The sequence below is a fragment of the Liolophura sinensis genome, chromosome 13 (assembly GCF_032854445.1).
Source record: "Liolophura sinensis isolate JHLJ2023 chromosome 13, CUHK_Ljap_v2, whole genome shotgun sequence".
Lineage (NCBI taxonomy): Eukaryota > Metazoa > Mollusca > Polyplacophora > Chitonida > Chitonidae > Liolophura > Liolophura sinensis.
The window spans coordinates 9,710,362-9,735,557 of NC_088307.1; the positions used below are offsets into that span (position 1 = coordinate 9,710,362).

Consider the following 25,196-nt stretch of genomic DNA (forward strand, 5'->3'; position numbering starts at 1 on the left):
TGGAATGAAACTTAAAAGAATTTCATGCTGTTGTTTTGCAATTTCTTTCATACTGTGTACAAGACTAATTGGGCCATGCAACAGTATGATGAATTTACTGTAAACAGAGAAGTTTGTGATGAAGCAATCAATGTTCACGTCATAATTTCCAGGACACCTTGTCCAGGGTTGTTTTGTTTACCTCATAAGTGCAAGACAACAGGTGGTAGTGGTCTTTCATGACAAGAGATGTGGATTCAAACCCAGTCTTGAGCTGAAAATTTCTTGATTTACTGGCTCTCACTGTTTGTGGGGCCTTGGCCACTATATTTGCTTGAAGACACTGGTGTGGGATTCTCACGCAGTCAAACATTTGTTGAGCAGTCCATCAATATAGTGTTAATGTCGTTGCATGACTCGTGAGAAAGTCCATCAGTGTTTTCCAAAGGTTCATCAGTAACTTGCCAAAGATTCATCAATAACTTGGTAAGGGTTCTTCAGCATCTTGACAAAGGTTCAACAATAACTGAAGGTTCATCAGTAACTTGACATAGGTTCATCAGTAACTTGACAAAGGCTCATCAGTAACTTGCCAAAGGTTCTTGAGTACCTTGACATAGGTTCATCAGTAACTTGCCAAGGGTTCATCAGTAACTTGATAAAGGTTCATTATTAATTTGACAAACGTTCATCAGTAACTTGACAAAGGTTCATCAGTAACTTGACAAAGGCTCATCAGTAACTTGACAAAGGTTCATTAGTAACTTGACAAAGTTTCATCAGTAACTTGCCAAGGGTTCTTCAGTACCTTGACATAGGTTCATCAGTAACTTGCCAAGGGCTCATCAGTAACTTGACAAAGGTTCATTATTAATTTGACAAACGTTCATCAGTAACTCGACAAAGGTTCATCAGTAACTTGACAAAGGTTCATCAGTAACTTGACAAACGTTACACTGGAAACATTGTTTCCATCCACCTCAAAATGAGACACCCATTGCATTAAATAACAATCAAATAAATAACTAAATAACATATGGAGAAGTTCGTCAGTACCTTACCACTTGTCACTGCTTTACCATGACCACTCTCGTTTCCTCCACTCATGAAACCGACTGCCATGGAAAAAGCTAAACATTTTATAGTATGGTGTTAGAGAACAGAGAAGTAATAAAAATCGTAGGTGGTAGACGTATGTACAATCCTGAGTCAGGTCAGTTTTGGTGGTTTCCCAGCTGACAATCAGTATAGGCCTTGGACTGACTAGCCCCATGTCAGAAAGCTGTGACCGCGTGAAAGGTCAAATGTCAAGTGTATTCAGATTGACACTGTATGAGAGAGCACTCTAAACATGTTTTAGAGTGCTTTAATTTTGGGTGGGATTTAATGAAGTCCTCAAGAGTATATCTCTTTTTATATACGATAGCGGTCAGTAAGGAAACCGAGCAGAGCCCCTGAAAATCCTGCAACCTGTTCGGTACTTGAGAATCCAAAATGCGCGGGCTGAAGCGTCATGAGGAAGCGTAAACTAGTTTTATACGTGGACCTCAGTTGTCAAGAGGTTTATGGTGACCTCAAGAGAGACAGTCTAGGGCAGCAGTACAAGGCAGTAATTTTTTGTATGAGAGTGTTTTTTTCTGGTTTGTGGTCAGGTGTGGTGGGTTCCAAAGTACTTTCCCCAGGTTTCCGGAACTTGGAACATTAAACGACTGAAACGACACAATTATTCATTCAGCCAGAGACGTTCATGTATGGTATTTTGTAAATTACTTGGTAAGGGATGATGGTTTCCTACGCCTGATACCATTAGACTCCTAGCAGCAGAACAGTTATTCATTTTTACTTTAGCACAAAAGTCGATATCTGGCATTTTGTCCAGTTTAGTAAGGTACAGACTTTTTCCTAATGTCTGTGCACGGTTTATTATGTCTATGAGCTCGTACATTGTGTGCATGACACATCACATTTTCTCGTTGACAGGGAAGCCTCTTCTGCCTACAAAGGGTATGCTAAACCCTTTGTCACCTGAAGAAACTCGGGTCCAAGGCATTTAGCAGTTTGTCCACTTCTTTCTTGGTGAGGATACCGCTTCGGGACCGGTAGATCCAGGATCAATCCTTGATCGAGTCACACCTAAGACTTTAAACGAGGAAGTTGTAACTTCCTCGCTTGGAGTTCAGCATGAAGGGGGTAGTGCAACGACTGGTTGACCCGTATCAGTATAATGGCTCGGGCGGGGCGGCTTACTTGCCTTCGTTAAGTCGTCTCAGTGAAGCAGCACTAAATAAAAGAGCGGTGGTAATCCGTCCTGCAACAAGGAGGCACATTACACGTACATGCACTCTAAGGATTCCTTCGTCGTCATATGACTGAAAAAATGTTGAGTACGACGTTAAACCCCAAGCACTCACTCACTCACTCACTTGGTGAGGATATGTGAGCTAACTGTTCTTATGTGTTGGCAGAGAAAAAATCAGGTTTAATTCCACAAAGATATTTTTTACACTGAAATGCGTATTCCATAGATCCGGGAAGTGTGACACTGCGATTTGTTTTGACATAACTTTTGTTAAGTGATCCATAAAATACCAACATCTGAATGACATTATCACTTCACTACAAAACTGGCTGTGGGGAACTGTTCTGGGCGCTCCACGGCTCAACAGAAGGATTTATGATTGTGTGCAGTTGTATACTTTATTAACAAAGGACATAGACAGACATTACTTATAATACCCAAATGTACATGCGATGTGACCCTTAACAACTTGCAATAAAATGATGGAAATTGTGAAATGTTGCATTAGAAACCACGTAACGCGTGTATTCACAGACATTCATATGCACACTGAAGTCGATGTGTTTTTGTTTTTGTCTTTCTTCAATACACCGCAAAGTTAAGCTGTATATATATGCAGTAACACATTTTCGATTGAAACTATGTCGTTGGACAATAATAGTAGATGGAGAGAGGACAGCCTTCTAAACGTCTCCAGACTTTAAACAAAAAAATACTTCAAATGGAACATGGAACTACGTTTGGTTTTATGGAGTGCACGGTGAGCGGAGATGATGCATTCTGGAGGTGCCCTTACGTAGAAAACTCCAAAAAACAGGCATGATTTTTTCCCGCTTTTTAGCGGAATTCCGCTTTTTCTTTGTTCAGTTTCGATTAATTTACCTGTTTTCCGCAGATTTTTCTAGCTTCCGGGGCCTAGGCGGCTCCTGGACCCCGGCCTTTTTGGGCTATGATAGTAAATTTCAGCTATTTTCTTGGTTCACCACAATCATGTCTGAAAAAAGCAAACCCTGAGATGTCTTCTTGGGGTTGTAAAAACGGCTCCTCTCGGTCCCTCTAGGATGATTTAATGAGAGATATGACTTTCTGTATTACCCTTAAAACCACATTCTTTTACTGTTAATTGTTGCGTGAGAGCTACACCAGTTGGTTATGAGGAGTTGTGATGAAGTGAAGCTGACGGTTCTTCATCAAAATCTGCTCTGTGATCTATGTAGTTGTACTAAAATGGAGCTGAATTTAATTCACTGAAAGCTGACATCGACTGGTCTTGCGCTCTTCTTCTAGAACAAATCTTTTGTCAACAAGACTTTTTCGTCCTGTCTAAAAGACCTAACCTATAATTACGTCACTGCTTATTCATATCAATCTGGAAAACAGAAAACGAGCGTAAAGCCACCATTTTGTTTAACGTGCCTTTTTCAGTGGCTGCTAAAATGTCTCTGTAAACATGCCCCACCGTGTGCCAAATTTTGTGTCGACAACTTGAAGGACACCTTTCCTAACATTGCAACTGGGCATGGGCCCGGATTTTACCAAGAATGCCTTGTGATGAACTACCGATGAGGTAACTGAGTTTCAGAGCCAACAGGCCTCTGTCCCGCCTAAAGGCCAGAGGCCGGGACAAAAAGGAAGGATAAAGAATCTCTACTAAGTGGAACTGTCGCCTAATTGTCCTGGATGTTTGCACTATCTGTTTGACGACAACATCGGTCCAGCGTACGAGACGTCGGTACACTTCCGGCCGCCGTCAATCGGCAATAGCGTTCCGGTGATGAACGCCGCGTCCTCTGACGCCAGGAATGCTATGGCTTTCGTACAGTCTTCCATGCGGACGTTGCGGTGTAGAGGATGCTGGCGTTCCTTGGACTGGTTGAACTGAAAAGGATAAGTATACATTAGCTGTTAATCTTATACACTGATTAACAGAAAACATCTGTTAATTTTAACATAAAGCCTGTTGTCTGAGTGAAATTATAATGTGTTCCTTTATTATAAGATTGCGTTATATTCGACCTATTATTCTGTTGGTCCTAAAACAATCTTTAGGTTGAGCTAACAGAATGTGTGTATCACATTTAACAGAATCATCTGTCACAATAACAGAATGCATGACATTCTGTTGATTCTTTTAAGAGTACAATCCTGTACGGTTTCCTCCTGTCTTCGGTCAAAAGTGAAAAATGACGACCTCATTGGGCAAGCGCCACAGCGATCCTAAAATGTGTAGCACTAAATTGAAGACGTCTTTTCAATTTATCTTAAAATGTTGCAGAGATTTCTTTATATTTCCTTTCTGAGCATATACTATCGTGGTAATAACGCGTATACACATTTTAAGCTTTTTAGTTGCTATTTTTCGCCTTACAATAACATTGTAGAGGACGTTAGATTCTCATTGGATGACGTTAGATTCTTTTGCGATAACCAAAGAATAAGCTTTTTTGTCATAAATTATCTAGGTGGATGTCTGCTGAAGCTTTTTACTGACACAAAATGAAGTGAAATGAAATTTCTTTTAAGGAAGTTTAGCTTCTATATGAAGAGGTTGAAATCCAATAGATATTAAATTAAGGAACGCAACCAAACATTCTGTGTAGAAATCAGTTACAGGATTTATGTTCTAGTGCCATGTTCACAACAATACATGTATTTTCTTATTTATTTAATTATTTATTTGATTGGTGCTTTACGCCGTACTCAAGAATATTTCACTTATACGACGGCGGCCAGAATTATGGTGGGCAGAGGCCGGGTAAACCCACGACCATCCGCAGGTTGCTAGAATATCTTCCCACGTGTAATACATATAGGTGATGGGCCTAATGGAATACTTACACCTTTTGTGACTGCTAGCTTAAAACACTAAATAAGGCGTTGTCCATAAGAAGCGATAACAATCATGGATTGCTCATGCAACAGACAGACATACCGTTTCAATGTCCGGGATATTCAGCAGAGACCCTTCTATAAACCGCGTGTCCTCAACATAAGACGGACTGGAATCATACAGGAAAAAACGATATATGTACACCTAATTACATCATAATCAAATGCTGAAAAACAAAACCACACAGAAATCGTTCAAAATGTTTCCCCAAGGTTGGCTAATTACACTGACCATCTCCACTCACCATGAAACGTTATCCATTCTGAGACCAAATCAATTCAAAATCCTCCCGTAGTCGTACGTACGTCGTCGTGGTTTTTGTCCTGTAGTACTTATTTATTTATTTATTTATTTCACAGGAGCTCATAAGCCTGTGTTCAAGAATACTTTAGTTATTCGACGGTCTGTTATCTATTCTGGGTGGAGAAAATAGAAGTAAACCACCTGCCACTGGCAAGAAAATGGCGAACTTCAACATCCGCAGTGTGAGTAAAATGTGTATACGATGTTGGTGGAAGACAGTGGGTCTCCAATGAACTTCATGTAAGACCACATGAATAGGCCCTGTACCAGTTTATTAGCCCCAGAGAGCAGTTGAGGTAGGCGAATCTGTTTAAGGCTGGGATTGAACCCACAGCTACTGCGTCAGGGCTTAAAGACAAGCATCCCAAACGCGATCAAAACTCGCCCGATGGCGATAATTTAAAAAAAAAAACAAACAAAAGAAACAACACACGTATAATCGACCTACCAAATAGCGTTTACACGAACACCGTGAGGCGCCAACTCTGCAACAAAAAATACAAAGTCGGAAGAACAGATTTAGGCATACTACTCAGTACAGCTGAACTGTACAACGAAATACATGTTTAAAAATATGAAATGTCTCCATCAGGTCATTTAATTGGTGGATTCGAAGAATCATGTCTTGGTGGCAGCAACAACAGTGCGATTATTGGCAAATGGTCACACGTAACCTCTGAAATACGGCCTCCTGTCAATTTACCTCAGTTAGGGTTTTATTTTAACTGTTCGTGTAAATGCTTGACAAGTAACAAACGCACCCCTATAGCGAAATGGAGGCACTTTATCAGGTATTCATCGACCTATCAATCAATCAAGACAATGACTAAACTGACATACTCACCCATGGCGACACACTTTGTAAATTGGTTGATGGAAGCCTTCGCCATGGAGTAGACCAACGCTGCTGGTACCTTGGAATCATATCATATTGAGTTGAAGAAAAGAAACTAAAGTATTTGGCTAATGTGTAAAAAGATTTGGCTGCAATTTTGCTTTGTAGATTAGTCGCGCAAAATATCGCATTGTCTCGCGTTATTTGGAGTAGGCCTACAACGAACAGCCTGGCACTGGAACCGTTAAACGGCTTCAAAACACTAGTGTTGTGATGACGTCAAATTCCTGCATTACATCGTGACTATATACAAGCAGAATCAGCAGAGATTGATCTTAAAATCGTTGACCGCACGTGGGAAGAGTCACACTGATAAAATGACTTTAGGATATACGACATGAAAGGTAGTGAAATTAAGATAGAAGATTTGAAAACTTACCGAAATTGACCCTAATAAACTCGACACATTGACAACGTTTCCTGAAACATGGGGGAAAAAACTATCATAACAATACACCGGATGTGTTTTCGTGATAGTATATTTGATGACATCTGAAATGTTAACGTTGAATAATTAATAACAGCGGCATTTTTTGTTTTCGTTTTACTGTAACTTTTGTTACGCCCTCCGCCTCGCCCTTGTAAATATAATATTTAATACAGGCATGAAGCATTATCTGATAGGTTGGAAGGTGCACAATGAATATTTACAACTGATAACACAAACATGCATATGGTTGTTTGACATGTGACAAGAAAGAGGTGTGACAAATTATCCTGATAGTGAATATTTGACAGATGGTGACAAGAAAGAGGCGTGGCAAATTATCAAGCTACTGAATATTCATGAATCATTCCATACTATTTTTTCATGCGAATATGGAATGGCCTCGCACATTAACCACGCTGACAAGTTTTTAACATCCTTATCATAACTCAACGACCTCACTATGAGCATGTATACGTGGTTTATCACCTATGAATATTCATTATTCAGACATTCGTCCAAATGACTATATACATACCTTTTGTCTTGATAAGATGTGGCGTGGCTAACTTGGTAAGATTTAACACCGATTTAACATTTGTCTCCATACATTTGTCAAAATCATCCGCTGTAGATTGCATAAGTCCCCCAAATTTGCCCTCTCCCGCGTTGTTTATCTGCAATGGGATTATCGCCAGTTTTAGATCTGGTTTTACCTGAAATTGTTACCACGATGCAAAACTACAGGTATTAACAAAATGTCCTAAGGTCGTCGTATAAAAGAAATATTCTTGAGTACCGTGTAAAACACCAATCAAATAAATAAATACCCGAAAACCTAATGTTCAGTCAAAGTTTATGAAGAGTGTCGCTTTCGTCACCAAGGCCATAGCTGTCCTTAGATGATGCATAAAGCTCCAAACGAAGTTTTTTATTTTAAAGGAGAAATAAAAACGTTACGCTAAAAAAAAATAAATAAAAAAAAAATAATGAAATAAAAGAAAAACAAAAAAAATACATTTAATGCATACTTTGTATCTCTTGATAACTCCTCTAATATATGCATATTTTTCGTCCATGGTCGAACATTTTCGGAAATGGCATCATCGCTGAACCTACTGCATGGGAACTCGGGACCACCTATGCTCACATTTCGGACTAGTAATTACCACGAGCATTCCTTGATATTTTTCGCGCAGAGCTGGTGTGCTTTATTCTCTCGCAATGAAATGAATGTGAATTCAAAGAAAAAAACATGTCACAACGAACCTAAAAGTCGTATCAAAAGTGGACTTTAATGCAGGAGTATATATTTATATTAGGACATAACAGGACTTACCAGGATGTCGATTTTGCCAAACTTTTTAACAGTCTCATCAACAATCCTTGCCAGTTCTGAACGCCTTGTGACGTCAGCCTGGATCACAAGCAACTGTTAGAAAACAAACATGAAATCAGGAAACACATTGAGACGTATGTGAAATAGTAAAAAGCTCTATAGCTACCGCTGGTTCGGCTACGGTTTTAGGTCAGGAATTTCGTCAAGTACCTTTCGATGTGCGGTTTAACAATCAGCTCATTCAGGCTGAACGACGTCATGTAAGTATATATAATCTTGACTACTGATAATTCGTAAACAATAAATAAAAATGAAATAAAACAAAAACAGAAAAAATAAAGGACCCATGGTAGAGCCTAGAGGAACTCAACAAAGTTACATAATGAAAATGAATCAAATAAGAGATTGTTAAAACAAACGTCAAGACAGTTCCGGATAAGGTCTCCAATTGTTTTCAGTTATTTGTTTCATTTGTTTCATAAATTATAACATAGCAGAAGATTTATCCGTTAACGTAACAGAATTTACAAGATTTACAGGTTAAGGAAGCAGAATTGGTAAGGAGTAAACCACCACACACGTGTTTGACATTAAGCCTCAGTCGAACCAGCCAGAGTTGGATTCGAACTTGCGACCTGACTGACGAAAGGTTGCAGCGACAACTAACAACGATTTATATCGGTCAAAGAGCCAGCTTCTCATTTTCATGGTATAAAGAAATTAACACATATAGGAGGTTTCCTGTTGCAACATGCACACATATGAAAAGCATTGCGCTAAAAATAACACAATGATGAAAGATCAAACATATCCCATCAAAGGCCTTCGCTGCATCTGCTATAAGCATTTTATACAACACTCAGATTGAAACCCTGAGGTAAATTGACAAGAAGCCGGATTTCACTTGACCATTTGCCAACTATCAAACTGTCGTCGTTGCTCTAGATTTACTTCCTATGCAGTAGCCATTTGTACGGTTGTCAAAGGCCTTGAATTTGTGCGTCAAAACTGTATACCAGCCGTCAACCAAGATGGACGTACCAGGTCAAAAATCGCAAGACCAATTCCTGGAACGATGTTTAACACAAACTACCAAAGAATTATATAAGAATATAATTAAGACGCACAGTGTAAAGAGAAAAACCAGGGCAACCACGACAGTGTGATAGCTGGCAAATGGTTACACGTATAATTGGTGAAATACGGCCTCTTGTCAATTTATCTCTGTTAGGGTTTTATTCTAACTGTTTATATAATTGCATAAATAGTAGCAATTCACACGCCCCCTAGCACCATGGCTTTAGCAGCATTAGGTAAAAAAAAATACATTGATGTTAATTGCAATTTATTAGACATCACTGTTCTAGAATTACTCAAAATGCTGTATTGCTATCACATTTAACATACAAAGTATATAAAGTACGCAAATAGGACTGGATCATGCCAAAAAAAGCAAATAACAATTTAGATGTAAAGAGAGACGCAAGGTATGTTCTGGGCGACTGAGTGAAATCAGTATTCAAACAGTGTACCATGCTAGAATATAAGTTCTCGATAGTAAAATATGTACCGGTATCTCAGTTGCGATCAAAGCGCAACTGAGATAAATACTCTGATTAACGTCCACTAATGAACTATTCATTCGCTTACAGCATCCCTTACGTCTTTGCGTCACCACTGGAAACGTTTGACTGCTTCTCTTTGTATGACTCCGTCCAAATTCTTACTTCATATATACTTTCTTAGTTCTTAGGTAGTTGGTGTTAAACGTCGTCTTGGGATTTGGCCTTGCGATAATTAACCTAGAGCATACGAATGTCAGTTTCGACCCAAAGATGTGAACAACTCCCAAATAAATGAGTGAGTGAGTGCTTGGGGTTTAACGTCGTATTTAACAATTTTTCAGTCATATTACGACGAAGGAATCCTTGGAGTGTATGTATAGTGCCTCGGATTTGGACGGGATTTCCACCGCTCTTTAATCTAGAGCTGCGTCAATGGGACGCCTTACCCCACCTCGCCCGAGCCATTATACTGATACGGGTCAATCAGTCGTTGCACTATCCCCTTCATGCTGAACGCCAAGCGAGGAAGTGACAACTAAAATCTTAGGTGTGACTCGACCCAGGATTGACCCTGGATCTATCGCTTCTACCAACTGTGCTATCGGGAATTAGAGCATCAATTGTTCATTATAACCCACTGATATGAACCTAATCAATTTATACGGACGTAGTACATATATCGGAAAATTGGGTAGCTAAGGTGTAATAAACACAGAGCCACATATTGATTACATAAACCCGGAGATAGAAACCGCATAACCAATCACGTTTACCTCAACCCAGAACTGGAAGCTGTATACGCATTTAAGTTTATTACTTCAGCTCGGGGCCAGGGGTCTTAAACATTCAAGGCTATTACATTAACCCAGCGATAGGGGCTTCATAAGCATTCATATTTACATCAACCCGGGGCTAGAAGCTGTATACGCTTTTAAGTTTACATCAACCCCGGGCTAGAAGCTGTATACGCATTCACGTTTACATCAACCCGGGGCTAGAGGCTGTATACGCATTCACGTTTACATCAACCCGGGGCTAGAGGTTGTATACGCATTCATGTTTACATCAATCCTAAACTTGGGGCTTTGTCAATTATTTCAACCTGATTGGTGTTTTACGCACCACTCAAGAATATTTCACTTATACGACGGCGGCCAGCATTATAGTGAACGGAAACCGGGAAGATCCCGGTGGAAACCCGGTGGAAACCCGGTATGGGCTGGACTTGAACTCACAGCGATCGCATTGGTGAGAGGCTCTTGGTTCATTACGTCGTGCTGGCGTGCTAACCAACTCAGCCACAGAGGCCCTCGTCAATCCCAAATTATGAACCGTAAAAACTTATAAGAGTTGTAAGAGTTATTAAATCAAACCGGGGCTAGGGACAGCATACGCATTCATGTTTATTACATCAACCCGGATCTACGACCATAAGAACATTATAACATCAACTGGGTGCAAGGGGTCGTATAAGTATTCATGCCTATTACATCAACCTGGCGCAAGAACAATACAAGCATAATAACATCAACTGCCTGGACGCAAGGGGGCGCCTAAGCATTCAGGTCTATTACATCAACCCGGCGCAAGAACAAAACAAGCATAATAGCATCAACTGACTGGACGCAAGGGGACGCCTAAGCATTCATGTCTATTACATCATCCTGGCGCAAGAACAATACCAGCATAATAACATCAACTGACTGGACGCAAGGGGACGCCTGAGCACTCATGTCTATTACATCAACCCGGCGCAAGAACAATACAAGCATAATAACATCAACTGACTGGACGCAAGGGGACGCCTAAGCATTCATGTCTATTACATCAATCCGGCGCAAGAACAATACCAGCATAATAACATCAGAAGAATAACAACTGACTGGACGCAAGGGGACGCCTAAGCATTCATGTCTATTACATCAATCCGGCGCAAGAACAATACAAGCATAATAACATCACAAGTATAACAACTGACTGGACGCAAGGGGACGCCTAAGCATTGATGTCTATTACATCAACCCGGCGCAAGAACAATACAAGCATAATAACATCAACTGACTGGACGCAAGGGGACGCCTAAGCGTTCATGACTATTACATCAACCTGGCGCAAGAACAATACAAGCATAATAACATCAACTGCCTGGACGCAAGGGGACGCCTAAGCATTCAGGTCTATTACATCAACCCGGCGCAAGAACAATACAAGCATAATAACATCAACTGACTGGACGCAAGGGGGCGCCTAAGCATTCAGTTCTATTACATCTACCCGGCGCAAGAACAAAACAAGCATAATAGCATCAACTGACTGGACGCAAGGGGACGCCTAAGCATTCATGTCTATTACATCAACCTGGCGCAAGAACAATACAAGCATAATAACATCAACTGACTGGACGCAAGGGGTCGTATAAGCATTCATGTCTATTACATCAACCCGGCGCAAGAACAATACCAGCATAATAACATCACAAGAATAACAACTGACTGGACGCAAGGGGACACCTAAGCATTCATGTCTATTACTTCAACCCGGCGCAAGAACAATACAAGCATAATAACATCAACTGACTGGACGCAAGGGGGCGCCTAAGCATTCAGGTCTATTACATCAACCCGGCGCAAGAACAATACAAGCATAATAACATTACAAGAATAACAACTGACTGGACGCAAGGGGACGCCTAAGCATTCATGTCTATTACATCAACCCGGCGCAAGAACAATACAAGCATAATAACATCAACTGACTGGATGCAAGGGGACGCCTAAGCATTCAGGTCTATTACATCTACCCGGCGCAAGAACAATACAAGCATAATAACATTACAAGAATAACAACTGACTGGACGCAAGGGGTCGTATAAGCATTCATGTCTATTACATCATCCTGGTTCAAGAACAATACCAGCATAATAACATCAACTGACTGGACGCAAGGTGATGCCTAAGCATTGATGTCTATTACATCAACCTGGGGCAAGAACAATACAAGAATAATAACATCAACTGACTGGACGCAAGGGGACGCCTAGGCATTCATGTCTATTACATCTACCTGGCGCAAGAACAATACAAAAATAATAACATCAACTGACTGGGTGCAAGGGGACGCCTAAGCATTGATGTCTATTACATCAACCTGGGGCAAGAACAATACCAGCATAATAACATCAACTGACTGGACGCAAGGGGACGCCTAAGCATTCATGTCTATTACATCAACCTGGCGCAAGAACAATACAAGCATAATAACATCACAAGAATAACAACTGACTGGACGCAAGGGGACGTATAAGCATTCATGTCTATTACATCAACCCGGCGCAAGAACAATACAAGCATAATAACATCAACTGACTGGACGCAAGGGGACGCCTAAGCATTCAGGTCTATTACATCTACCCGGCGCAAGAACAAAACAAGCATAATAGCATCAACTGACTGGACGCAAGGGGACGCCTAAGCATTCATGTCTATTACATCATCCTGGCGCAAGAACAATACCAGCATAATAACATCAACTGACTGGACGCAAGGGGACGCCTGAGCACTCATGTCTATTACATCAACCCGGCGCAAGAACAATACAAGCATAATAACATCAACTGACTGGACGCAAGGGGACGCCTAAGCATTCATGTCTATTACATCAACCTGGCGCAAGAACAATACCAGCATAATAACATCAGAAGAATAACAACTGACTGGACGCAAGGGGACGCCTAAGCATTCATGTCTATTACATCTACCCGGCGCAAGAACAATACAAGCATACTTACAACAACTGACTGGACGCAAGAGGACGCCTAAGCATTCATGTCTATTACATCAACCTGGCGCAAGAACAATACAAGCATAATAACATCAACTGACTGGACGCAAGGGGTCGTATAAGCATTCATGTTCATAACATCAAATGTGTTCTAGGGGTCGTCTAAGCATTCATTTTTATTACATCAAGCAGCATTTAGAGTAACAACCGCATCACTTAACGTCACTATGCTCAGTTATGCAAGTTTGGTTTCACTACAGTAAGCCATTGTTTTCGTGGTTTGCAGAACTCTTTCACTCCACCTGGAAATAGCCTATTGTATAACATGTCGACAAAGAGTAATTTTAAGATAATACACAAATTAGATAATTCTTTAATCCAATGACACGTGCACAATACTCTCACGTTTTTTCAGGCTTTAACTGCGGGGCAATTTGTTATTTTAATATGCGTTAATAATATCTGTGCACGATTTTTTCTAGATCGTCTATTGTTATCTTTTTGCGTAACTCAGCCTTTTTGATGAAACGAGATTTCAATCAATATAGCTATGCAAGAATGTATGACCTTCATTAATCACATATATATAACTTGCTGGCTGTTACATCCAAAAATAAAAAATTGCAAAATTTAAACAATAACAGATTAACACCCTGTGGGTGAGTCAAAGTGCAGTTCTCAAACCTTTGATTAAATGCTAACACACAACACTCCAAATCACGACAATGTTTATTATAAAAGCTTTAGATAGTCTTACCATCAAAAACAAAAACGCCGTAAAACCCCAAGCATACATGCATACGGCCTCCTGTCAATATTTCTCACTTAGGCTTTTCTTCTACCCGTTCAAGTAAATGTATAAATAGTAGCAAATTACACCAAGGTTTAAGCAGAATTAGGTAATAAAAAATGCACTGATGTTAATTGCACTTTATTACACGTTACTGGTCCAGAATTCCTCAAAATGCTGTGTTTTCATCACATTTACTATACAGTAACATTGTCTGTCCCCAGTTTGTAATAAACTGATAGCTTGAGATGTTAAAAATACGTATAATATTGAAAATATGAACGATATGTTTGACCGCTAGGGCACGGAATTTGTCGATTCCCCTGTTCCCACTGTTCTTGGGGCCCGGCGACAATAAGCACTGGACCGTGCTTTTTTGTGTGGTCTTACAGGAAGTTTGCTGGAGATCACTGACCTTCCACTAACATGACGTATGGCACAGGTGCAAATCTTCGCCAGTAAACTTGCTTAAAGAAAAGAGTTCTAAAAATCGACACAGGCACCAATAAAAAGACCACTTAAAACTATGGATAAATACACTTTCATTTATTTTTTTTATGATTTTTGTGAAGAGAGTTTAAGGCGTTTAAACTGTTGAATTTCAAGATGGACTTTATGGAACATACTCTCAGGGGTTAGGAACTCTGACGTCACTGGAAGTTTACTCAACTCTAATCACGACACTAAATGTTGGAATAACTCTTTTTACCTATGAGTAAGAGATTAATGAAATGAGTAAGAGATTAATGAAATAATGTTCCCAAAAATTTCTTCCTTCATCAGGAAAAACGAAAAGGTGATGTGACGTCAGAGAGACTAGATGCCGTAAGCATGGATCATAAAGTATTCCAATATTTGAATGCCTTTCAACAATCTTTTAAAAAGTCTGACAAAATAAAATGAAAGTATTTTCACGCATAGTTTTCAGTTGTCTGTATGATGAACCTTACTTCATGTCTTAGCTTTCTTTCACTTTAAAGTCTTTGACATCATCCAGTTTCCCTCTGCAATAATGGATTTGATCCGGAATGACTATGTATGTTTTTGAAGTATCCCATGTGAAATTAGGCTGAAAACATTGCTACAACAGAGTGTACAGTGTTCAAAGTACAATATTGCGTTGTTATATTACAGATTGTTTATGACTATCTTGTTCATTGTACGATTGATCATAATTTGTTTGTTCTTCACACGTTTGTGTGTCTTTATACTTCCTATCACTTCAGTCACGTGACTTGATTGATAGAGCTCTCTGATCAGTGAAGGTAGATTTAGAAGCTCGCATTGTGCCAGGTTTGCGAGAAGAAATGGTAATGCTCTGTGAATCTGTCGGAAATACAAGTTTAAAACTGTACATGGGTCTTTGTTTGTATACGCAAGTATGCAATAGCATACACGTGCGTTTAAGCGTACCTGTGTTGGAGGCCATTATATAAATGAAACCTTCATCTGGGCTGTGCTCGGTCTCCTCCCATCATAATGCTGGTATCGTATATAAATGAAATATTCTTGAATTAATACGGCGTAAAACACCTATCAAATAACAAAGATGGTATATATAAATGAAAAAGCATTGAACATGGCGTTAAACCACAATGTATAAGAAACCAGTGCAGTTTTGCAAGAACAAAGACACCTCATAAAATGTCAAAAATATATATTCATCACAAAACCTACCCGCTCTCTGGGAACACCGGACTCCTTGCATTTGCGGAAGACTTCATTCAACCGCTCAACATTCCGCCCAGTCAACACGACACTGGCGTAATTATATGCGAAGTAGATCGCAGCATGCGCACCGACACCGGAACTGGAACCTAAAGACAAAAAATTCAAAATATCTGGTTAGGTCTACGCTATAGTTTCATCTTTTGACTGATACTTGCTTTAGGTGGTTTTATATAGCCAAAACACAACTATCAGAATCAATAATCGGAAGGTTTCTATTTCGATAGAATTATTATACGTCAAGATAAATTCCCATGCACAAAAGACAAACATGTAAAATAAAAGGCTGGAAATTCTCGTGGACATGAGAAGCAGTCGTCAGTTTCAGTGGTGCATGTCAACATAATGTAAACAACTCCAAAACAGATTTCATTTTCGAAGCCCTAAATATTACAAGTGTATACAACAAATAGAGGTATCACAGATACGTTTTGCTAGCAACTGTCCCTAGGAGAAATTATAAATAATCATGAAACAACACAACAGATCTTGAACGGATGGCGGCCATAAGTTATTATTTCAAGAAGTGCAAACTCGCAATTCTTCTGCAGCATTCCGCAAAAGGCCGATGTCGTCTAGGGCAGTCTGTCAAGTGAATGACATATGTTAAGAGATACAGGATGTTATATATCTAACCGACCCATTGGCAAACCGACCAATCGACCGACCGACCGACGGAGAGACAAACCGAAGGACTGGCAGACAGGACGACCTAAAAAGCTGGTTGTCGCAGGTAGCAACCGCTGATGATAAAGCTGGTCGTTTCAGGAAACCGTTTGCGGTACATCCATGTTGCTCAGTGCTAGCCTTCGTGTGGAATGACAAGGTATATACTGTTTGATAAATGAAAATTACATCTCGCCGGTACAACTTTGTTTCATCGAAAATTCCCCTTTAGGCCTATATAAAAATTATAGTCAATGGCAGGGTGAATGCTACGAGTTCATTTTTTTAAGAACTTTGAGATTACATTGACTAATGAAATGAATATACTTTATTTATTTGATTGGTGTTTGACGCCATATACTCAAGAATATTTCGCTTACACGACGGTGACCAGCATTGTTGTGGGAGGAAACCGGGCAGAGCACGAGGGAAACCCACAACCGTCCACAAATTGCAATTCAGATTTTCCCCATGCATGTACGACCAGAGTATTTTATTACATTTTCATTTAAAATCTACATGCATGGATTTATGATGTTTAATCCGTCATGTTGAAATTCCCTTGAAAGGTAAAATATACTGGTTGTTGATAAGGCTTCTTGTTTTAAATCGGGCTGGCGTCAAATCACAGCAAATAAAGTCCATTTCATATTCTCACTTTTTAGAAACATTGGAGGTATATCTGGAAGGAGGAAAACTCGCCTGGTCAGCCCAACGAGTCGGCCAGACATACCCGCTGTGCCTTTGTTTCAATGAATGATATCTCTCGTGGCCACGTCGCCTTTGATGTTCAATGTATGACACCGCGCCTCACAGCGCGTGCGCAAGCCGGACCGTATATAGAATAGTAGAATTCTATGGAATGTATGCTTGAGGTTTAACGTTGTACTTAACATTTTTTCAGTGATATGACGACGAAGAGTCATCCATGGTACAAAGTAGAATCGGAATATGTTTCGATCGAGATGTAGAGGTGATTGATTTTAACAGCGTCTACTACTACAGAGCATACAGTGACACAGCTAAAGTTACTAGGTGTTCTGAGCACTTTTAACCTAGGTCATTCTTTGTGTCCTTAAGATGTTTCCAGCTGGGGCATTGTCTATATATATGTTATTTTAAATGTAAAATTCCAGTTTTGCCCAAAATTAAATAAAACACAGAGATTGGAGCAGAATGTTGACTCATTAACCCAATTACATTAGTTTATTTCCTTGTGCAAAATCACATCCGTCGCTATGCCTTTTTCACTCTGGTTTTTTGAACTTCCGTCAGATAAACAAACAACGATTGTTGTCAAACCAGATTCGGTCCTCTCTATGACTGGTTGTAAGTCTGACAGTCAATTAGTTTTAACGAAACAAAAGAAAATGTCGACGATTAAATCTAAAACGAATCAAACGGGAAAAGGAATAGCAAGGCGTCCTTTTATATTTTTATTTATTTGTCAAGTTAAAACCTGTTCCCAGAGATGTTTTAATATCACCTAACTATGCAGTACACTTTCCACACAACTGCATCACCCTGCTAACCGAATTATGCTGATGGGGTTTGGAAAATAGAAAAAAATAGTTATTCGCAGTCTGAAGTGAAACGGAATTCTACCGATTCTGGACAATCTATGACAAATTTCTGCTCCAGAGAGAAATTGTGATAGCAGTTGTAATTTATTGCATTTGTTTTACCTAATTTTGCTTAAGTCATGGTGCTAGAGAGCATGTAAATTGTTATTATTTATGCATATTTATGAACAGTTAGAATACAACCCTCACAGGTAAATTGACAAAAGGCCTTATTTCACCAGTTACGTGTGGCCATTTGCCAGCTATCACACTGTCAGCTCCGCTCAAGTTTTACTCTCTGTGTTGTACGTCTTTAATTATATTGTAAGTGCAGTAGTCTTGATGACATTTATCAAAATACAAAGAAATGAATGAAAAATAATTGGAGTGCGCGGTTTGACTGAAGCTACTAGTATATTGTTAGTACTTTATTCTTATAAACCAGCAACAAAAAAGCGAGGAAATAAAAGTTCCCATTGCAGTCCGGTTTGCAGCAAATGTATTTTTAATGGAAATTATAAATGCATAGTTTTTAACAATGATTATTTAACGCACCTATTAATTTATGCCTATCATCAAAATCAGACATGCACGCTTTCCGGCAGTGTTTTGTGAAGGTCGTGTCCATGATAACGGTGGCTGATTTGCATCTGCACGAATACATTTCTGATCGTGTATATATCTTCAAGGCCTAATGTCACGTGTATTGCTCTCTTATAGAAAACCCGACACTGATCAATGTAACAGCGTTAAGTCAACGACTAATAATATACCACCAGCACGGCGCAATGACCCAGGAGCCTCTCACCAATGCGGTCGCTGTGAGTTCAAATCCACCTCATGCTGGTCTCCTCTTCGCTGGGGAGGTCCGTCAGCAAGCTACAGATGGTCGTGGATTTCCTCCAGACTCTGTCCGGTTTCCTTCCACCATAACGCCGTCCAAGTGAAAGATTTTTGAGTACGGCGTAAAACACCAATGAAATGAATAAATAAACTATCCGAAGTATAATGATGGGCGTTAAGGGATATATTAGGCGGATACAATGTTTATCTCACTGGCTCAGATGTTTAATGCGCTACATCATTGCAAAGACCACGGCCTTTGACTGGTGAGGTCGCGTGTACGAGTCCAGCTCTCGTGTTACGACGACGGCTGCATTTCACCGGTTACATTTCACCATTTACCAATTGTGCCGCGCTGTCGTCACTGCTTTGTACGTATGCGTATGATTCATTTAACAGTTTCTTCAGCCATATGACGACGAGCAGTCATTATTGGTGTGTACACAGATACTGTGATTTCTTTATGGAAGGGTGTCCATGCGGCCACAGATGTATCTTGCCGAAGACCCCTCACACCCCAACAGATCACACTCATAATATCAGTGGCCTATCCCGTCATATAGAATGACGAGATAGGCCACTGATATTACGAGTGTAATACTGACACTCGACAAACCACTCCGGTTTCCTTGTTCTAACCTCTTTGTGATGAGCTCCTCGTGATGTGGCAATAAGTATCATTTTGAAAGTCGTTAACAGGAGCCAACCTGCGTTTGAACATAGACTTGATCCCAGGTCTATGGACTTCGACACGACACGTGGCTCTAACGACGCCGTGTTAGTATTAGTCTCTCTGCATGCTGTGGTTAATACACTCAAGTACTAGTGTTCTGAGAAGGACTTCGGCCGTTAGTCACTAAAGCACGAAATCTTAAGGTCACGAGGAATACATGTCCAGACGAGCTTAGCCTGCGTTTGTGATCAGACAAGGATGGTCCCATCAATAATCTACCAGTATATTTACATATCTACATGAAGCGAGTGTATGTACTCAGCGCTTCACCCTGTAGTGGTGCTGAAATGACCACTCTGTCACGACTGACCGGTCCACAGTCTAATGCCCAGACACACTCTGTCTTGTGTTGAATTAACCGAAGGTCTTGTGTTGAGAGAACTGAACACAAAATTTGTTTGATGTTACACAATATTTTTGTTGCAAAATACCCAAGATTTTGTGTACCAACACAATTACCGCAGTTTAGTTCAACACAGGTTTGTGTTTTATTCTTTTGTAATAAAAAACATAGGCCCCTACTTCACAGAAATGTGTTAGTCCAAGACAAACATGTGTTAAATAAATGTGAAATACACATATTTGTATTACAAAGTAACAAAACACACACTTACGTTGAACCAGACCGAGGTAATTTATGCATATTAACCTAACTTGTGTTGGTGCAAAAAAAAATTGTCTTGCAACAGTATCGTGTATAACACCCAACACATCTTGCGTCGAATTCATTCGACACAGAAAAACTTATTTTCCTTCTTTAATTATGACCCATCACTACAAAAACAAAACAAGACAACCCACTACCATCCGCAGGTTGCCGCAGACCTTCCCATGTACGACCGGAGAGGAAGCCAGGATGAGCTGGAATAAACTCGCACCGACCACATTGGTAAGGCTCCTGGGTCATTACGCCGCGCTGACCCGCTAACCACCTCCGCCACGGAGGCCCCTGCACTTACATAATCTACAATCGTATTCACGTGAAGTGTCCAAACGAACATGAGTGTCCACTAGGTTTTTTTTCCCCAAAATAATATGTACAGTACTTATCTGTTCTCTGATCGAGTTGTAACATCACTGCATACTATCGGTAAAGTATTTGACTGGAAATCCTAGTTTACGAGAAAAAGTCAGGTATTATTATTATTTCATGAATCTTACCTGTGACAAATGCGAAGTACGTGAATATTACATGGAACTTACCTGTAACAATAACGACCTTATCTTTGAATGACCTGCTCATTTTGCGGTGTATCTTATCCACAATTCTACAGCAACACTACGATATGTGTATGTATATAGCTGCAGTGACCGTACAAACATCCACGCACGCTCACCGAAAGTTAAACTGTCTGACTGCAGATGAGCCGTCAAAACTGTATATGGGATTAAAAAAAAATCACATCACTCTCATGGGCAGTCAACCATAACCAGTATAGCTTATAAGCGACTATATGCATATAATTTTATGTACTTTACTGCAGCTTGCCACTAATTAATGCGCAGATATTTTCGGAACAGAGCCCAACATTTCATCACGTCGCTATCGTACCACTCTTTATAACTTTTCCGGTAAAACAAATCATATTACGCTCCCATAATATGAGGGTCCTACGTGTCCGCACAACGGGTTACGTGTATCCGTATACAGGCCTATATATCAAACCCTGATTGGCGGATGCAGGGTTGACACATAGGGTCTACGTGGATTACTTGTACAGGCAATATAAAAAAAAGCGGACAGGTTGATACAGGATTGAAAAGAAGTGTCTACGCATGCTTAGGGTATTACGTCGTATTTAAAAATTTTTTCTGTCAATTGACAACTAGGAGTCATTAGGTTTTTTTTTATATACCTATACCGTGTGTTATGGCAGAGCAAGCCCATGCCGAAAAAGTGCTGCCTTTACTGATGTGTCATACCGAAGACACCAGACATGACACCCCACCCTGTCACACTATACTGACTGCAGGCCAACCAGTCATAACCAGACTAAACTCTGTGCTGAACGCGAGGCATCATAAAGTGCCATTTAAAAGTATTTGGTATGACCCGACCCCTACTTGATCTCGCGTCTCCCCACTTCGTCGATCTAACCATTTGGCTACTGAAGCCGTATTGACGCGTATATTTATTTGACTGAGGTTTTACGTCACTTTCAACCTAATATCAGTCATATCACGACGGTGCATCAATCTTTGTAGTAGGTAGAACCCAATGTCGACATATTTATAGCGCTGCCTCACTGAAAAGTCATGTTGAAGACACCAGTCATGACGCTGCACTAAGTCACATTATACTGACACAATCTTCTTTTCCTGTTATGTTGATCTCCAAGCAAGGTAATGCCAAGACGAATGATGTTAAAAGTGTACGTGTATGCACAGCATTACGTGCATCTCCACCTGTTTAACTGATATTACCTTTATACCTTGGGTCCATCTGTACAAACAGATATTGCATCAAATGTATTAAACGACTCCAGCTGATATCACGTTCTTTATATAGGGCCTACAGGTTCTGTACAGCATTACGTATATCGATATTAACAGTTCTAACTGATAGATATCAAATTCTTTATGTAGGGCTCTACATGTACAAGTTTGTACAGCATTACGTATATCGATATTAACAGTTCTAACTGATAGATATCAAATTCTTTATGCAGGGCCTATACATGTACAAGTTTGTACAGCATTACGTATATCGATATTAACAGTTCTAACTGCTAGATATCAAATTTTTTATGCAGGGCTCTACATGTACAAGTTTGTACAGCATTACGTATATCGATATTAACAGTTCTAACTGATGGATATCAAATTTTTTATGCAGGGCCTATACATGTACAAGTTTGTACAGCATTACGTATATCGATATTAACAGTTCTAACTGATAGATATCAAATTTTTTATGCAGGGCTCTACATGTACAAGTTTGTACAGCATTACGTATATCGATATTAACAGTTCTAACTGATAGATATCAAATTGGTTATGTTGGGCCTATACATGTACAAGTTTGTACAGCATTACGTATATCGATATTAACAGTTCTAAGTGATAGATATCAAATTGGTTATGTAGCGCATGTGCTGCATTACGTGCATCGGCAACAACTATTCCAGGAGTAAAAGACAGGACCTTCGTTTGTAAGTTTGTAATGGAATATGTGCATTGGTAATAAGCCCAGTTGATAGAGATCACGTTCTCACCTGTGCAAGCATGTACTGCATTACGTGCATCGGCAACAACTATTACAGGAGTAAAAGACAGGACCTTTGTTTGTAAGTTTGTAATGGAATATGTGCATTGGTAATAAGCCCAGTTGATAGAGATCACGTTCTCACCTGTGCAAGCATGTACTGCATTACGTGCATCGGCAACAACTATTCCAGGAGTAAAAGACAGGACCTTTGTTTGTAAGTTTGTAATGGAATATGTGCATTGGTAATAAGCCCAGTTGATAGAGATCACGTTCTCACCTGTGCAAGCATGTACAACATTAGGAGCATCGGTAATAATCTGATTTATTAATTCGATTGGTGTTTAAACTGTGAAATTATATATAGCGTCTAATTGCCATTGTAGGTGTCTCCACCATATTAAACTACCTGAAACGCCAGCTTTTTTTTTTTTTTTTAACACACATACGGACAAAAACACTAGCACGTGCGAACGCAAGCAAGCAGGACTCACAGTCGCACATGTGATAACAGTCTAATTATGGCATGTACACTCGTGAAAAACAGGTGCAAATGTGCAACAACTCACAAGTACGTGAAAATTTGTCATGTACACGTACCATTTTTTTCACCGTTCGCACACGTTTCCTGGGATCACTATCATGGTAAAAGCTCTTCATTAAACAGGGCCATAGAAGAAAATATTCAAGTGTTTTCACAACTTTCATTTCAAGCTTCATCTATCATAAGCCTGTTTCACTGTGCTTGTTGGGCAACGATTGGACTGCGCCAATGACCCTTCACCAAATAGTTTTTATCCCTTCCGTTTTAAAGTGTACACCATGAAAAACACACCTCCTGGGTTGACCCATGTGGCATTTCTCAATGACAATAAATTATGATATTATTCACAATATGGGTGATCAAATAACTGGACACCTAAAACGTGGCACACGCGGGTAGGAGTGAGAGTGATTGCCCAAACCATAACCCCCACCCCCTCATCATGGCAGGGCCTGGTATCAATTAAGATCCACATGTTAAAACGTTACCTTCATACCCCCACAACTCGAGACATTAACCCTTTAAATTATAAATTTTGCACGACCAACTGAGAAAATATATATATACAGGCTGTTTATTCTCATGTGTTTGATTCTTCTTCCATATCTACGTCTTCAGGTGATACATCAGTCTTTGAACTCTTCTTCGAACGTTTTCCAGGATTTTTGGAAACTTCAGCCATTTCTGTTTCTTTCGATTCACCACTTGTGGAGGCTTCTGCTACAACTGCAAAAAATGGTAGCAACAGTAATCAGAAAAACTAATTCACCTTCTTTAATAAAAATCCACCAATTTATTTATTTATTTATTTGATTGGTGTTTTACGCCGTACTCAAGAATATTTCACTTATACGACGGCGGCCAGCATTGTGGTGGGAGGAAACTGGGCAGAGCCCGGGGGAAACCCACAACCATCTGCAGGTTGCTGGCAGAACTTCCCACGTACGGCTGGAGATGCAATCAGCATGAGCTGGACAGGAATTGAACTCACAGGGACTGCACTGATGAGAGGCTCCTGAGTCAAAAATCAACCAACTGAAGTGCTTTATTTTCTGCACGAAAAGTGGTTTTCAGCATACTGAAATTAATCTCTCCTTTTTCAGGATTCATTTAGACCCAAAAAACTTTTCTAACAAAGGGAAGTAGCTAAAAGAATACATAAAAAAAACTTTACAACAAAGATTGTGCTTCTATAAAGTCAAATGAAGAAAATTATGCGCAAAAAATTTTTTTTTTTTTAAATTTTCATTTTTGCGGTATTTTTACACCTATTAATATTTTCCTTCAATGATCAGATTTTATCGAAGCACAGTGAACACCCGAAAGTCCCACAAGCCCTGTGAACCATGGTCGCTATAGTGATGAACCTGAGTGTATTTAACTGATGATATCATCTTGTTTTTCTCTCAGATTTTCTTCAAACAAACAACGCATTCATTTCCAGATATTTCCCTATGCTCAGATATGGTTTGTTGCCTCATATTTAGAAGTTCCAACAAAGGTGCGGTGGTTTCAAGATTCAGATTTCCAAGTGATGTGACATTTTGACTGGAATGGACAAGGAAAACGAAGTGATCCAACTTTTCCCAAAATCACATGATCGAATAGCTCTGAACTGTCACTGCCAAACTCCACCATTAAACTGTCG

The 25,196-nt window shown here is 39.8% G+C and overlaps 1 protein-coding gene across 1 annotated transcript; it reads right to left on the minus strand.

Annotated features, from left to right (window-relative positions):
* Positions 1-2,720: 2,720 nt before the first annotated feature.
* Positions 2,721-24,278, minus strand: LOC135480202 (uncharacterized oxidoreductase TM_0325-like). The gene is made up of 9 exons (XM_064759973.1): positions 21,003-24,278; positions 15,945-16,084; positions 8,133-8,225; positions 7,332-7,470; positions 6,746-6,786; positions 6,316-6,385; positions 5,920-5,956; positions 5,211-5,277; positions 2,721-4,156 (listed from the first exon to the last, which is right to left on the minus strand). Exons 1-9 carry the CDS (start codon positions 21,040-21,042, stop codon positions 3,968-3,970), a joined length of 816 nt encoding a protein of 271 aa, XP_064616043.1. The 5' UTR covers positions 21,043-24,278; the 3' UTR covers positions 2,721-3,967.
* Positions 24,279-25,196: the final 918 nt, after the last annotated feature.

Bases quoted from the DNA above. Each gene is read 5' to 3' on its own strand.
- LOC135480202 (XM_064759973.1), bottom strand. From the start codon at position 21,042: ATGAGCAGGTCATTCAAAGATAAGGTCGTTATTGTTACAG. The intron at 5,957-6,315 runs GTGAGTATGTCA...TTTTTGTTGCAG, and splicing joins TACAAAGTGTGTCGCCATGG to AGTTGGCGCCTCACGGTGTT. The intron at 5,278-5,919 runs GTAGGTCGATTA...GTATGATTCCAG, and splicing joins GTTCGTGTAAACGCTATTTG to TCCGTCTTATGTTGAGGACA.